We start from the raw sequence: 16,247 nt of genomic DNA, 5'->3' as shown, positions 1-16,247 counted from the left end.
CCTGCCCAGCTCATTTTACCCCCTCCAGTTTGCCTATAAAAACAACAGGTGCAGAGACGATACCATCTCCAACCTCTTGCACACCACCTTAACCCACTTGGATGGGGAGAGAGGGAACTATGTACGTATGCTGTTCACTGACTACAGTTCAGCGTTTAATACTATAGCCCCCCTCAATCTGGTCACGAAGATGAGGTTGCTAGGAATCAACACCCCGTTGTGCAATTGGGTGTACAACTTTCTTACTGACGAGTCCCAGGTGGTTAGGGTGAGCGGCCTAACCTCTGGAACATTGATCCTCAACACAGGTGCTCCTCAGGGTTGTGTGCTGAGACCTCCACTGTACAACAGCTACACACATGACTGCAAAGCCACGGACAGTTCCACCTCCATCATCGAATTTGCAGTTGACACAGCGGTAATAAGCCTGATTTCCAACAACAACGAACAGGCCCATCTGAACCAAGTAGATGACCTGGCACAGTGGTGCCAGTCCAACAACCTGACCCTGAACGTCAGCAAGACCAAAGAAACGGTGGTGGACTTCAGGAGACAGCAGGGGAAAGGACACAACCCACTAAAGATCAACGGGGAACCTGTGGAGAGGGTCTCCAGCTTTAAATACCTCGGCGTACACATCGCTGAGGACCCCCCCTGGACTCTTCACACTCAGCACACTCTCAAGAAGTCCAGACAGAGGCTCTACTTCCTCCCAAGGCCGAGGAAATTCAAGGTCTCACCCTCCATCCTGGAGACATTCTATTCCTCAGCTGTGGAGAGTGTCCTAACAGGTTGCATCACCGCCTGGTACGGAAACTGTTCTGCCCATGACCGAGTTGACCTGCATAGAGTGGTATGTTCAGCTGAACGCACCACCAGAACATCCCTCCCCATCCTGCAAGACACTTAGACCAGAAGGGTGAGGACGAGAGCCAAGAAGATCATGAGTGACACTTCTCACCCTAACAACGGACTGTTCAGGCTATTGGGGTCTGGTAGACGCCTCTGTAGTCTTAGGACCAAAACAGAGAGACTAAAGAGAAGCTTCTATCCACAGGCCATAAGAACTCTCAACATATACAACCTTTCACATACTTGAGACGGCTAGGTGTTTTTTATTTATCCAATTATTTATTGTTTATTTTGACTTAAGAATGCACTGATATTTTGTCTTTTATCTAGGGCTATGTCTTTTTTTCACATAATGACAGACGGAGTACCCCCCTTCATTTCACTGCATGTTTTACTTTGTATTTCTGTGCATGTGACAAATAAAGTACTTGAACTTGAACAAACTCGCAGAAAACTGCACGTCTGCTGCAACTCTCGGTTCTTTTACATCAAGGCTGATGACTTTCCTGTTTGCCGCTGCCTTTTATTGAACCAAATTGATTATTGTCTTTCACTGCACTGTAACTTTTACTCTTTTTATTTGTAATAAATGTTTTTATAGCCTTATGTTGCTATTACATTTTGTGTTGGTGCCTTTTATGTTTTATGAAAGCCACATTATTCGACATTGTATTCCTACAACAAATTGTATTCATACAATGAAAATGTTCTCTGCATTTAACCCATCCTATCGTGTAGGAGCAACGGGCAGCTCCAGCGCCCAGGGACCATCTTCAGTTCTTCTTTCCATTGCCTTGCTCAGGGGCACAGGTGGGGGTATTAACTCTAGCTTGCATGTCTTTTTGATCGTGAGAGGAAACCGGAGCACCCGGAGGAAACCCACACAGACACGGGGAGAACATGCAAACTCCACACAGTAAGGACTTGGGATGGCCCTGGGTTCGAACCCAGGACCTTCTTGCTGTGAGGCAACAGTGCTGACCACCGTGCCACCGATGTGCTGCTTATGTTAAGCATTTTGAATTGCGTTGTTGCAGAAATGTGCTTATAAATTTGCCTTTATTATATATATATATATACATATGAGGACATGACATAAAAATGGTATTGCATTTTTGGGGATGTTTTATTTTGCTAAATCTGGAAAAACGAGGCAACCTTTGGATTAAATTTGAAAAAAAGTGAAGCACATATTTGAACAGTAGTTTGCAAACGGCACCCCATGCAAGCCTGCATCTGGAAATGCTCCATTGGGTGGGCCATCTGGAGGGCTAGAAGAGCAATATGCCTTGATCCCTAATGAAGATGGGATATACTACAACATGCAAAAAAGAGGTTTAGGGCTGAACGGTAGCACTAATTGGGTGTATTGGGATGGGACCTTTATGGGACTCTACAACAGTGAATCTTCTGTTATTTTGTAAATGCTGGAAGGTGCTATGTCAAAATACTCTCAGGCTATATTAGTCAATAAAGCTACTTGAGTTTCAACCTTTTACAGGTGTTTATTTTTTATTTTTTTCCAGACGCTAGCTACTGTAGCAAATAGGTTAAATGATGCTGGTTGTCCATGTTGGTTGAACAGGACACAATCAATCCAGTGTTTCACATGGATGTGTGTGACGCAGTGAATTCATTCATAGAATAAAGCTCCAATTTCTAAAAAAAGTCTTGTGTCAGTTGCACTTGATGCATTTCTATCTGGTATGGTCACAAACTTCATAGAAATTTTCAAAAATACAGTGATATTTCCCTAAAATTATAATTTTGTGTAATTTGCCATTTGACCGCAATTCATTTTACGCTTCAAGCACTGGCGATGTTTAGAGTGGCATGCCTTTTATTCCGGCCAAAGTACTTTTGCTGGCAATATGGGTAGGGACTTCCAGTTTTCTTTTCTTTCTTTTTTTTAAGTTCCCTAGTTTACACCCAGGTATTGCACAATGAAGGATATTAGCCATGTCTTAGCTAGTCGTACTTTCAACAAACTTTCTAGCATTGGCTAACAGCATGCAGTAGGTTGCTGGTACCATAGACCAGCAAGTGGTAATACAGTAGAATAATTGTGAGTCTGAGGCACAAGGTGGGCAGAGCTACAACAGATGAGGGCAAAACAAATAAAATAAATTATTTCTATCAAATATTGTGGGGGAAAAGTCAGATTTTACCTATTTAAAGACAACATCGATCTGCTTCACACTGCCCCTGTTCTTGTTGAGATTTAATGTTCAAACATTTCAAAGCATACAGTGCCTTGCAAAAGGTATTCCACCCCCGTGACAGTCATCACTAATTTCTGGATTATAAGATACTCACATATGTGTTCCTGAATAATATTATTGTTGTGAACCCATAAGCTCTAACAGCATGTTCCCAAAGCCAAATTAAGTTATGTTTCGCTGACTTTTTTAAAATAAATCACAAAATAAATATAGTGCAGGAAGCCTCTTGGATGAGAGGTGAAACGTCTTCACGGATATACATCAAGTCCAGTTGCACTTGATTCAACTCCTTTGGATAATACTTTGTAGAGTACCCCTTTGGTGCAATAACAGCCATGATTCTGCACATTCTTCTGGAGTAATTGTTTTCCATTCTTCTTTGCACAATTTGTACAGGTCTTGTAGTTTGGTGGGCTGTTGCCTCTGGCCTGCAATTTTTCAGTCTGCCACAGATTTGCAATGGGGTTGAGGTCCGCACTTTGACTTGGCCAATCCAACACGTTCACCTTTTTGTTGCTGGGCCATGCCATTGTTGCTTTAGCCTTGTGCTTAGGATCATTGTCCTGCTGGAAGGTGAACCTTCTCCCGAGCTTCAGTTTTATGGCAGACTGCAACAGGTGTTCTTCTAATGTTTCCCTCTATTTAGCTCCATCCATTCTTCCCTCAATGTGAACAAGGTTCCCAGTGCCAGCAGATGAAAAGCAACCCCATAACATTATGCTGCCGTCACCCCAGTTCACCGCAGGGAGGGTGTTTTTCAGGGCATGAGCAGTGTTAGGTTTGTGCTACACATAACACTTTCAGTTTTGACCAAAAAGCTCAACTTTCATCTCATCTGACCACAAAACCTTTACCCACATCCTAACTGGGTCTCTCTCATGCTTGGTAGCAAACTCCAAGCATGCTTTTATATGCATAGTTTGATCAACGGCTTCTTTCTTGCCACCCTCCCATACAGGCTAGATTTATGGAGAGCCGTGATATGGTTGACTCATGTGCATTTACTGCAGTTTCAGCCACTGACCTCTGGAGCTCCTTCAGAGTGACTGCAGGATCATGTGTGGCCTTCCTCACCAGCCCACGCCTTGCTCGGACACTGAGCTTTGAGGGACGGCCCGTCCTACAAAGCGTCTGGGTGGTGTGAGACAGCTTCCACTTTCTGACAGTGGACCCAACAGTGTTCCGTGGGACACCCCAACATTTGGATATTGTTTTGTATCCCTTTCTCTCCTTCTGCATTTTAATCACTTTGTCTCTTACTTCAGTATTCTGCTCCTTTGTCTTCATGTTCTGATGGAGTTCACGCCCGGCTAATGAACTTTACACAGAGTGCTTTTATACCATAAACCAGACCCTCACTTTAATATCTTACATGTGCACACTAATTATGTCCAGCTGTGTTTACCTGAGTTTGTTTGAGGAATAATGTGTCATGTGTGTAAACTTGGAGCTTTCAGAGCACAGAGGGTTGAATACTTATGCAAGCACTATATTTTAGTTCTTAGTGTATTAATTGAAAAGTCAGTGAAACACAACTTATGTTGGCTTTGGGAACATGCTGTTAGAGCTTATGGCTTCACAACAATAATATTGTTCAGGAACAGATGTGTGAGTATCTTTTATAATCCAGACATTAGTGATGACTGTCAAGGGGGTTGAATACTTTTTCAAGGCACTGTGTCTGAAACCCCTTGTTTTTCCATAGGACTATACAACCCTAACACCACCCAAATCCCCAGATAGCTGCTATAGCATGTATGTCAGAAGGGTTTTAAAAATGTTGCAGACATTTTACCACAGTCACAACCATCATGTGCTGGATAAAGAATCGCTTCTGTTTTTCACATGCAAAGCAGAATAAAAACACTTTTAAGTAGAAAATATTGTGAAGGTCCACAAATTCACCAAGACTCAGGGAAATATGTGACATATACAGCATTTGCCACTAACTGAATGTAAATGTGCCTTGCATTGTGATGTTTTTGTTGGCAGGGTCGGGTGAGTGTGTCTTGTGAGTGGTGCAGGGAATGACCTTGAACGCAGTTTGGTTGGACGTCCCGGCTCTTTTCCGAATGGGCGTTGTTGGAGACGATGCAGGTGTAGGGGCTGTTTTTTGCTTGCTGTTTGAGAGTCCTGGTTAGAGTTTCTTTGTTCTCATTTGGTATGTCCTTTCCATTCTCTGTCCATGTGAAGTTAAGTCCTGGGGTCTGCTTGTTAGAGACATCGAGGATAATTAGCTTAGACAGTGAGACAAGGTCCATAGCAGGCAAGCAGCTGTCTTTCAGGGCAGTGTGCTGCCTCAGCTCTTGGAGCTTCTAGTTTTAACACCAGAACGACCGGGATTTCATGCCGACCACCGCAGGCGGTCATAATAAACACTATATTCTGCTGAGATGAATACCTAATAGACATATGAATGCACTGCATACGTTAGTATGTGTGTTAGGAAACGACTGACACCACAATTAACGTTTTAACCACTATAATAGTATTTTTAAAAATTCAAACTTCAGAGTCAAACTTGAAGAACAAATGATAGAACTTGAATAGCAAAATGGAAAAAGAGAAAATAATTCCTGAAAAACTGAACAGAAAACACATATCGCTAATCTAACAAACATATCAAGGCCTATAAAACGTGACATGTAAAACAAAAAGAACTGAAAATAAATATTGAAACAGTCCCAAACAACGGCCAGAACTTAGAGCGACCATGGCACCGCCACGGTGCTTAACCTCTATACTGGGTCCAGATACTGAATACCCAGCTGACATATTCAGGCATTACATAGGTGGGAGAGTCCCGCTGGCGTGGTGTGGGGCTGCCGCTTCTCCCTGTCGTAGCCCCCCTTCCCATCCACCCCTGTATGTCTGGTCCCCCTTCCCATCCACCCCTGTATGTCTGGTCCCCTTCCCATCCACCCCTGTATGTCTGGTCCCCTTCCCATCCACCCCTGTATGTCTGGTCCCCTTCCCATCCACCCCTGTATGTCTGGTCCCCTTCCCATCCACCCCTGTATGTCTGGTCCCCTTCCCATCCACCCCTGTATGTCTGGTCCCCTTCCCATCCACCCCTGTATGTCTGGTCCCCTTCCCATCCACCCCTGTATGTCTGGTCCCCTTCCCATCCACCCCTGTATGTCTGGTCCCCTTCCCATCCACCCCTGTATGTCTGGTCCCCCTTCCCATCCACCCCTGTATGTCTGGTCCCCTTCCCATCCACCCCTGTATGTCTGGTCCCCTTCCCATCCACCCCTGTATGTCTGGTCCCCTTCCCATCCACCCCTGTATGTCTGGTCCCCCTTCACATCCACCCCTGTATGTCTGGTCCCCCCTTCCCATCCACCCCTGTATGTCTGGTGCCCCTTCCCATCCACCCCTGTATGTCTGGTCCCCTTCCCATCCACCCCTGTATGTCTGGTCCCCTTCCCATCCACCCCTGTATGTCTGGTCCCCTTAACATCCACCCCTGTATGTCTGGTGCCCCTTCCCATCCACCCCTGTATGTCTGGTCCCCCTTCACATCCACCCCTGTATGTCTTGTCCCCTTCCCATCCACCCCTGTATGTCTGGTCCCCCTTCCCATCCACCCCTGTATGTCTGGTCCCCCTTCACATCCACCCCTGTATGTCTGGTCCCTCTTCCCATCCACCCCTGTATGTCTGGTCCCCTTCCCATCCACCCCTGTATGTCTGGTCCCCCTTCCCATCCACCCCTGTATGTCTGGTCCCCTTCCCATCCACCCCTGTATGTCTGGTCCCCTTCCCATCCACCCCTGTATGTCTGGTCCCCCTTCACATCCACCCCTGTATGTCTGGTCCCCTTCCCATCCACCCCTGTATGTCTGGTCCCCCTTCCCATCCACCCCTGTATGTCTGGTCCCCCTTCCCATCCACCCCTGTATGTCTGGTCCCCCTTCCCATCCACCCCTGTATGTCTGGTCCCCCCTTCCCATCCACCCCTGTATGTCTGGTCCCTCTTCCCATCCACCCCTGTATGTCTGGTCCCCCTTCACATCCACCCCTGTATGTCTGGTCCCCCCTTCCCATCCACCCCTGTATGTCTGGTCCCCTTCCCATCCACCCCTGTATGTCTGGTGCCCCTTCCCATCCACCCCTGTATGTCTGGTCCCCTTCCCATCCACCCCTGTATGTCTGGTCCCCCTTCCCATCCACCCCTGTATGTCTGGTGCCCCTTCCCATCCACCCCTGTATGTCTGGTCCCCCTTCACATCCACCCCTGTATGTCTGGTCCCCCTTCACATCCACCCCTGTATGTCTGGTCCCCCTTCCCATCCACCCCTGTATGTCTGGTGCCCTTCCCATCCACCCCTGTATGTCTGGTCCCTCTTCCCATCCACCCCTGTATGTCTGGTCCCCCTTCCCATCCACCCCTGTATGTCTGGTGCCCCTTCCCATCCACCCCTGTATGTCTGGTCCCCCTTCCCATCCACCCCTGTATGTCTGCCCCCCCTACCCATCCACCCCTGTATGTCTGCCCCCCCTACCCATCCACCCCTGTATGTCTGCCCCCCCTTCCCATCCACCCCTGTATGTCTGGTGCCCCTTCCCATCCACCCCTGTATGTCTGCCCCCCCTTCCCATCCACCCCTGTATGTCTGGTCCCCCTTCCCATCCACCCCTGTATGTCTGCCCCCCCTTCCCATCCACCCCTGTATGTCTGTGTTATGTTCATCTGTCATCTTGTTTCACTCCATATATTGTAAAGTGACTTTGAGTACTAGAAAAGCGATGTATAAGATTGATTTATTATCATTATTATTACTGTTAGTGTGTCTGTTAAGAAAGTAACTGACACCAAAATTAATATTTTAACAACTTTAATAGTATTTTTCAAACAATTTAAAATGGCTGCTGTCCAATGCCTGTAACAACCTGATCTACGTGAAATGACCGCGACCTCTCCACACTGGCGTGACGTGGAGGCGGCACCTGGACTTCCCTTACCGGTAGGCACACCGGAAACGATGCCAATGTTTCCGGTGTGTTGTTTAATACACTCCTTATATACCCCCCCCCCCCCGGTTTCTCCGCAATTGTACCTGGCCAATTACCCCAGTCTTCCGAGCCATTCCGGTGGCTGCTCCACCCCCTCGGCTGATCCTGGGGAGGGCTGCAGACTACCACATGCCTCCTCCGACCCATGTGGAGTCTCCAGCCGCTTCTTTTCACCTGACAGGGAAGAGTTTCACCAGGGGGACGTAGCGCGTGGGAGGATCACGCTATCCCCCCTCTCCCCCTCCCGAACAGTCGCCCCGACCGACCAGAGGAGGCGCTAGTGCAGCGACCAGGACACATCCAGCTTCCCACCTGCAGACACGGCCAATAGCGACGCCCGACCAAGCGGGAGGTAACACGGGGATTCGAACTGGCGATCTCCGTGTTGGTAGGCAACGGAAGAGAGCGCTACGCTACCCGGACGAGTATCATGTATTATTGTCCAATTCATTTCTACCTCCGTCATGGATTCGTTTGTCCTTCCTTACCCGCTCGTATTTCAGGCTACTGACGTTCTTATCCTTGTAGTTACTGTCATAGTCTGCAACACTGCTACAAGGTCACTGATGTCAGTTATACACGGTCTGCTCTATGTATGGAAGACCATACGGACATGGAAGACCATACGGATATGGATATGGATATGGAAGACCATACGGATACGGACATGGAAGACCATACGGATATGGAAGACCATACGGACATGGATATGGATATGGAAGACCATACGGATACGGACATGGAAGACCATACGGATATGGAAGACCATACGGATATGGATATGGATATGGAAGACCATACGGATACGGACATGGAAGACCATACGGATATGGAAGACCATACGGACATGGAAGACCATACGGATATGGAAGACCATACGGATATGGAAGACCATACGGATATGGATATGGATATGGAAGACCATACGGATACGGACATGGAAGACCATACGGATATGGAAGACCATACGGATATGGAAGACCATACGGACATGGAAGACCATGCGGATATGGAAGACCATACGGATACGGAAGACCATACGTATATGGAAGACCATACGGATATGGAAGACCATACGGATATGGAAGACCATACGGACATGGAAGACCATGCGGATATGGAAGACCATATGGATATGGAAGACCATACGTATATGGAAGACCATATGGATATGGAAGACCATACGGATATGGAAGACCATATGGATATGGAAGACCATACGTATATGGAAGACCATACGGATATGGAAGACAATACGCATATGGAAGACCATACGTATATGGAAGACCATATGGACATGGAAGACCATACGGACATGGAAGACCATGCGGATATGGAAGACCATACGTATATGGAAGACCATATGGACATGGAAGACCATACGGACATGGAAGACCATGCGGATATGGAAGACCATACGGATATGGAAGACCATACGTATATGGAAGACCATACGGATATGGAAGACCATACGTATATGGAAGACCATATGGATATGGAAGACAATACGGATATGGAAGACCATACGGATATGGAAGACCATATGTATATGGAAGACCATTCGTATATGGAAGACCATACGTATATGGAAGGCCATATGGATATGGAAGACCATACGTATATGGAAGACAATACGGATATGGAAGACCATATGTATATGGAAGACCATACGTATATGGAAGACCATATGGATATGGAAGACCATACGGATATGGAAGACAATACGGATATGGAAGACCATACGGATATGGAAGACCATATGTATATGGAAGACCATATGGATATGGAAGACCATACGGACACATAATCCGTGTTGCCTTCCATAACGTTTGTTAATGTATTATCTATGAGCGTGGCACAGTGTGCCATAATTCTGCTGGGTCGTGGGACTTTTGGATACACGCCCTGCTATACATTGCATTGATAAACTCATCTGTCATTTTATGCTTATTTGGATTTAAGAGGTTTATACTGAAATATCTACAAATTAACGTTACCCTTTGAATTATTTTAGCAACCTTTTCTTCCATCCATACCTCGAATATTACAACATCCTGGTGATCTGTGTATTACAGCTCACAATTACATATTTCTTCTTCTTCTTCTTCTTCTTCTTCTTCTTCTTCTTCTTCTTCTTCTTCTTCTTCTTCTATTGTAATGCATTCTAGTAGGTCATCAACCGCTGTTGTCACGCTTTCCACCACCTTATAGTTGAAGCTTTTATCCACGTACAGGGCCACACACCCCTCCCTTCTTGTTTTTCCTGTTCATATACACCAATTCATATCCGTATCAAAGTCCACACCCTTCTCAGGGCTGAGCCAAGGGTCTGATATAGCTATTATAATGAATGGTTTATTGAATTGACTTTAATATTCGTTGATGTTTTGGAAGTTGACAGATGGGTTCAGGGTGGAGGTGGGATTACATCAAGGATCGGCTCTGAGCCCTTTCTCGTTTACAGTGGTGATGGACAGATTGACGGACGAGATCAGGCAGGAGTCTCCGTGGACGATGATGTTCGCGGATGACATTGTGATCTGTAGCGAGAGTAGGGTGCAGGTAGAGGAGAGCCTGGAGAGGTGGAGGTATGCAGAGGGAGGACAGTGGAATGATGAGGATGCAAGGAGTAGAGGTGACGAAGGTGTATGAGTTTAAATACTTGGGGTCAACTGTCCAAAGTAACGGGGAGTGCAGTAGAGAGGTGAAGAAGAGAGTGCAGGCAGGGTGGAGTGGGTGGAGAAGAGTGTCAGGAGTGATGTGTGACAGAAGGGTACCAGCAAGAGTTAAAGGGAAGGTTTACAAGATGGTGGTGAGACCAGCTATGTTGTATGGTTTGGAGACAGTGGCACTGATGAAAAGACAGGAGGAGGTGGAGCTGGAGGTGGCAGAGATGAAGATGATAAGATTTTCACTGGGAGTGATGAAGAAGGACAGGATTAGGAACGAGTATATTAGAGGGACAGCTCAGGTTGGACGGTGTGGAGACAAAGCAAGAGAGGCAAGATTGAGATGGTTTGGACATGTGTGGAGGAGAGATGCTGGGTATACTGGGAGAAGGATGCTGAATATGGAGCTGCCAGGGAAGAGGAGAAGAGGAAGGCCAAAGAGGAGGTTTATGGAGGTGGTGAGGGAGGACATGCAGGTGGCTAGTGTGACAGAGGAAGATGCAGAGGACAGGAAGAGATGGAGACGGGTGATCCGATATGGCGCCCCCTAACGGGAGCAGCTGAACATAGTAGTAGACATATAGACCCGCTGTTAAAGTGGATAATTGATATTTTATGATCAGTCTTAACCGTCATGGTGGACTGATCTGTGTAGTAACAGCAGTTGTTGTTGATATGATTGAGGAGATTCTTTTCCGGATCAATATCATTTTCCTTATCTTGTGATTTAGGCTCAGTAGACTCAAAAGTCTTTGGCGACAGGCATGGGCGCAAGTCCGCGAATACTGGGGTGGCATCCAGCGCTTTGCCGGTCCCCCCCCTCCGTCGGGTTAGTGGTTGTGTCAGGAAGGACATCCGACGTTACATTTTGCCAAATGAGTATGTGGCTTGACAAGACCATACCGGACCGGTCGAGGCCGTCATTGTTGCTGTGTCCTCACAGGGCACTGGTGGAAATGATAAAATCCGCTGTGAAAGCAGCAGAAGCAGAAGAAGATGACTCAAAAGTTTTCCATCCCAGTTTGTCATATTCTGTAATCCTTGTTGTTTGGCGTTCATCGTTATCTCCAGACGGTGATGAATGACTTCTTTCAGAATGTGTCAGGGTTGTATGTAGTGTGCTAATTTAGGTACTCTTACATTTTTTCATTACTTTGTTGTGTTGTTCTTTTGGACTTACTGGTATTTGTCCAATTCCTCTCAATGTCTCTGACGACCAGCACTTTAGCCTCTCCTAGTGTTCTGTTCAATATTATGAAGCTTTGGCAGTTCGTTGACGATGGAGATTGGCTCTTCCTCTGATTTCTCAGGGAGTGCCTTTCTGGCGACGTCCGCATTCCTTTGAGTCAGATATTCATTCAAGTTGACATCTGACCCCTTCAGCTGTTTTCCTTGCCTTAGCAGCGTGTTTTTCTGCTTTCTGTTCGAAAACTCTATTATCCCGGGCGGTTTATCACGCTAGTCTTCCCGAGTGAGAGGGTGACATGCCTGTGTTGTTATTGTCCACTTCCATTCCCTTGGACCTGTTTCCCTTTCACATGTTGCTCCACAGAGTTTGAGGCCGGCTCACTCAAGTCCCCATCGTCCATCATCGTCACTGCCTGGGCGTATGGCCGAGGTTTAGTCTCCAGCCTGGTGACAATGATGTCGTTCGTTCATGTGTACTGGTCCAAATCATCCACCGGTTGTCCAGGAAGACCATCTTCTTTTTCCTCTCAGTGTTTTGTTGCCTCAGGGTCGCCCTCTTCCACCAGGTTCAAAGTTGTTTTCTGTTGTAGTCTCACTGCTGCGATCTTTTTATATCATCCACTTCCTCAGTTGAGGGATTCTTTTTTGATCCCATGGCGTTTTGTTTGTGCCAGCTAGTTAGCTTAGCCAGCTAGTTGGCTTAACTAGCCACTGGCTCGGCTGGTGTCTTTTTCAGTCCGACTTCCAAAAATCAGCTTCGCAATCCAGGCAGCGGTCAAAGCCAAATATTCCAAGGTCAGTAATCCAAAATCAGTAGTCAATCACGAAATTACTTTCAAAAGCCATGGACAAGGAAACATGAGCGAGGGAGTCGTTTCAGGAAGTGATCAAACACAATTTGGCAAACTTGCACCAACAACACCAACAATCAACACCACTATCTACAGTTTTCCTTAACTGGAGACCGGCCTTGGCTCATTGCTGGCATTTTTCGGCTTGAATATGGCACCTCGGCGTCACACAGCCACCCTTCACCTGAGCTCAGATTTAGCTCTGGATGGAGTAGGTCTGGAAAGCTGTCGTTGGTATGAGTTGAGAGCACACGTTGGAAAAGGTTTCCTCTCCTCCCTGCGAACTTCGAAGTTGGTAGAAGATCATCACTTTAGATTGTGTTCTCGTTTTCTAAGTTGTGCGAGTGGTTTACTCACAGTTCCATACCATATGGACAGATGCCATCTTTGGACTGGATAAGGTCAACATAACGATGAGCTAAAAGTGAAGTCTGTCTCTGATTAAGGGAAAACTGTAAACTTCTGTTTTGATTCTCAAAGCAATCGGCAGTAGGAGAGATCCTTTCACCATGCAGGGAGTCGTTTCATTCACCGCTAATAACGCCGCTTTATAAGACATGGCTGATGAGCCAGAGGACAACGAAACTGTTCTGAACAAATGTTGCATAAAACTGTCCACAAATCCTGGTGTGGTCAGTATTACTACTGAGGTCTCTGGTGGGAAATCCATGTATGCAGCAATAGCAGGACTAGAATTAAAGTACCCCCATCAATAAGAGCCCTATGAATTTACCCTCATTTATCCTCAGATCTAGGTAAGACACTGTGATGGATTAGAATCATTTATGATCTCACCTTTACAACACATTTGAAGGTAACCTGTGACGTTGAGCAGGTAGGAGTCAATTCAGGTTTGGGGACCTTGTCTGATTGGATAGAAGTTACATGAGATGACATTACAACAGGATATTACATCAGAGAACATCTGGTCATGTGGAATGGGATTGCTGTCCTGGAAGGTGTATCAAATCATGTATCTAGTCACATGTCGCAATGGACAAAATTACATTCAGTAAAGTCCTTCCATCCCAGTGCACTAATCTGTTGTCTTTTCCAGAGGCTTCTGTGGTTGGGGATCAAGACAAACAATATCTCTCTCGCTCTCTCTCGCTCTCTCTCTCTCTCGCTTCTCTCTCTCTCTCTCTCTCTCTCTCTCTCTCTCTCTCTCTCTCTCTCTCTCTCTCTCTCTCTCTCTCTCTCTCTCTCTCGCTCTCTCTCTCTCTCTCTCTCTCTCTCTCTCTCTCTCTCTCTCTCTCTCTCTCTCTCTCTCTCTCTCTCTCTCTCTCGCTCTCTCTCGCTCTCTCTCTGTCTCTCTCGCTCTCTCTCTCTCTCTCTCTCTCTCTCTCTCTCTCTCTCTCTCTCTCTCTCTCTCTCTCGCTCTCACTCGCTCTCTGTTGCTCTCTCTCTGTCTCTCTCGCTCTCTCTCTCTCTCTCTCTCTCTCTCTCTCTCTCTCTCTCTCTCTCTCTCTCTCTCTCTCTCTCTCTCGCTCTCTCTCGCTCTCTCTCTGTCTCTCTCTCTCTCTCTCTCTCTCTCTCTCCTCTCTCTCTCTCTCCTCTCTCTCTCTCTCTCTCTCTCTCTCGCTCTCTCTCACTCGCTCTCTGTTGCTCTCTCTCGCTCTCTCTCTCTGTCACACACACACACACACACACACACACACACACACACACACACACACACACACACACACACACACACACACACACTCAAACTGTTTGTGGCAAGCATCTTTGCGACCTACCTAACACGCATAAATTGAAATGCTGCTTTGTGCGTAATATTCCACCGTCGTCATGCACCTCAACGTCATACTGCCCTTTGCTGTCTTTCATCACATTTCTCAGAAGAAGGGATCCAGTTTTATCGACTTCCCCCAAGTTGTTCGGGAACATTTTGTCTCCCCTGCGACCATATATCTGCGTGCTGTTGTGTTTCCATTTCACGACATCTGAAAGAGCCAAGCTCGCAAGTCCCGAAGGCAGCGTGTAGAGCTCCTGGCCTGCGAAGGCGAAGTGACTACACGTTTCCGCTGCACCTGCGATCAGAGAGGACAGCACAGAGGACGGAGGAAAGGATAGAGGACATGTAGAGAGAGGAGAACAGCCAATATGAAAAAGGCATACAAAAATCTTACAACTTTTACATTGTCCACCAAAAAGAAATGTACATGAAACACGTGGTATAGTAAATGAATACACTTTCTTATAATTAATATAATTTCTGAGTGCGACCCTTTCTTCTTATGTGGTTACATACATCGAGGATAACGCGCCATTTGGCGAGAGCACAGTAGCAACCCTACAAGTTCATTAGTGCATGATATAAGGGATTTAGATAATGTGCCATGGCGGGGCTGCCAGTGATCTAACCAGGGGGCCAACGGTGTTCCCCTCGCTCGGAAGCCAACAGACATTTTAACTTGTAGTATGGGCTGACAACCAGGTGACATGAGGACTAACCCCAATTGTTGAGGTATGTTGGACCCAAAGCTATACACTATAGCTCTCCCGAGTAGCACTCTTGCTGAACACTCGTCAACACACAGATTCTGGTTTCCCTCAGCTCTTCTTCTGTAGGAGCCCTGCCATCCATGGCACTCTTTTATTTGTCACGGCCTGTGAGCATGGCTCTCCCATCCCCTGATTGGTGCTTTAATCCACCTGCGCCCGTGTTCCTGGATGACCCGGATTGCTCGGCTTCACGCAACCTCCCCTGTCTCCTATTGGCTAGCCGGTCCCTGCGCACCTGCGCCCAATCTCCCTGATTAGCCCCCTGGGCCCCTCTGTCAGTCCTGCTGGGTCCTTTGGTTTTGGGACGTCTGGAATCCGCCCCTTGAGAGGGGGGTCCTATCATGGCTCTCACGTCCCCTGATTGGTGCTTAATCTACCTGCGCCCGTGTTCCTGAATGACCCGGATTGCTCGGCTTCGCTCATCCTCCTCTGTCTGCGATTGGCTTGCCGGTTCCTGCGCCAAATCTCCCTGATTGGTCTCCCCCGGTATACGTGTCCCTTGGTTGCTCTGGCGCTTTGTTGGGTCGTCCTACTGAGACTCAGACTTTTGGTCGCCAGAGTACCTCGTCTGCTGCGAGCTTTCCCCGTGTCCATTCCTGCCGTTTGTACCTGCTGTTTGTTCCTGTAATAAAAGAGTTGGCCGAACCGGTTTGCCTCCACCGTCTGCACTTGGGTCCTCTTCATGCTACCATCGGGACACTTTTTGAGTGGAGTAAGCGAAAATACGAGCGATGCGACTCAAGCGTGCTACTCAGAAGAGCTAAAGAGCATAGCTTTGGGGTCCAACATGTCCTCAAGTAGTCTATGGAAGCTAGATCCTATTCTTGACCGCAGTGGAGTCCTCAGAGTTTGAGGACGCATATCACAGTCAGGAATAGGGACAGACGAAACTAACCCCATCATTACTTCAGGTCGACAATGACTTAGCAGCCTTACTCA

At 47.1% G+C, this 16,247-nt stretch overlaps 1 protein-coding gene across 1 annotated transcript in view; it reads right to left on the bottom strand.

Annotated features, from left to right (window-relative positions):
- LOC130133205 (uncharacterized) overlaps positions 1–15,992 on the bottom strand; it is a gene marked incomplete at its 3' end in the record, with an annotated part of 37,299 nt that extends 21,307 nt beyond the window's left edge. Inside the window, exons 1-4 of the mRNA XM_056301947.1 lie at positions 15,872–15,992; positions 14,540–14,833; positions 13,596–13,666; positions 5,107–5,281 (exon numbers count right to left, since the gene is read on the bottom strand). Of these exons, the coding sequence (XP_056157922.1) occupies positions 5,107–5,281; positions 13,596–13,666; positions 14,540–14,833; positions 15,872–15,992 (661 nt within the window). The remainder of the gene's footprint in view (positions 1–5,106; positions 5,282–13,595; positions 13,667–14,539; positions 14,834–15,871) is intronic.
- Between the last annotated feature and the right edge of the window lie 255 nt (positions 15,993–16,247).

Source organism: Lampris incognitus, unplaced genomic scaffold, assembly GCF_029633865.1.
Source record: "Lampris incognitus isolate fLamInc1 unplaced genomic scaffold, fLamInc1.hap2 scaffold_247, whole genome shotgun sequence".
Taxonomy (NCBI): domain Eukaryota; kingdom Metazoa; phylum Chordata; class Actinopteri; order Lampriformes; family Lampridae; genus Lampris; species Lampris incognitus.
The sequence above is the reverse complement of the archived record's forward strand: the minus strand, read 5'-3'. Positions and strand labels throughout refer to the sequence as shown.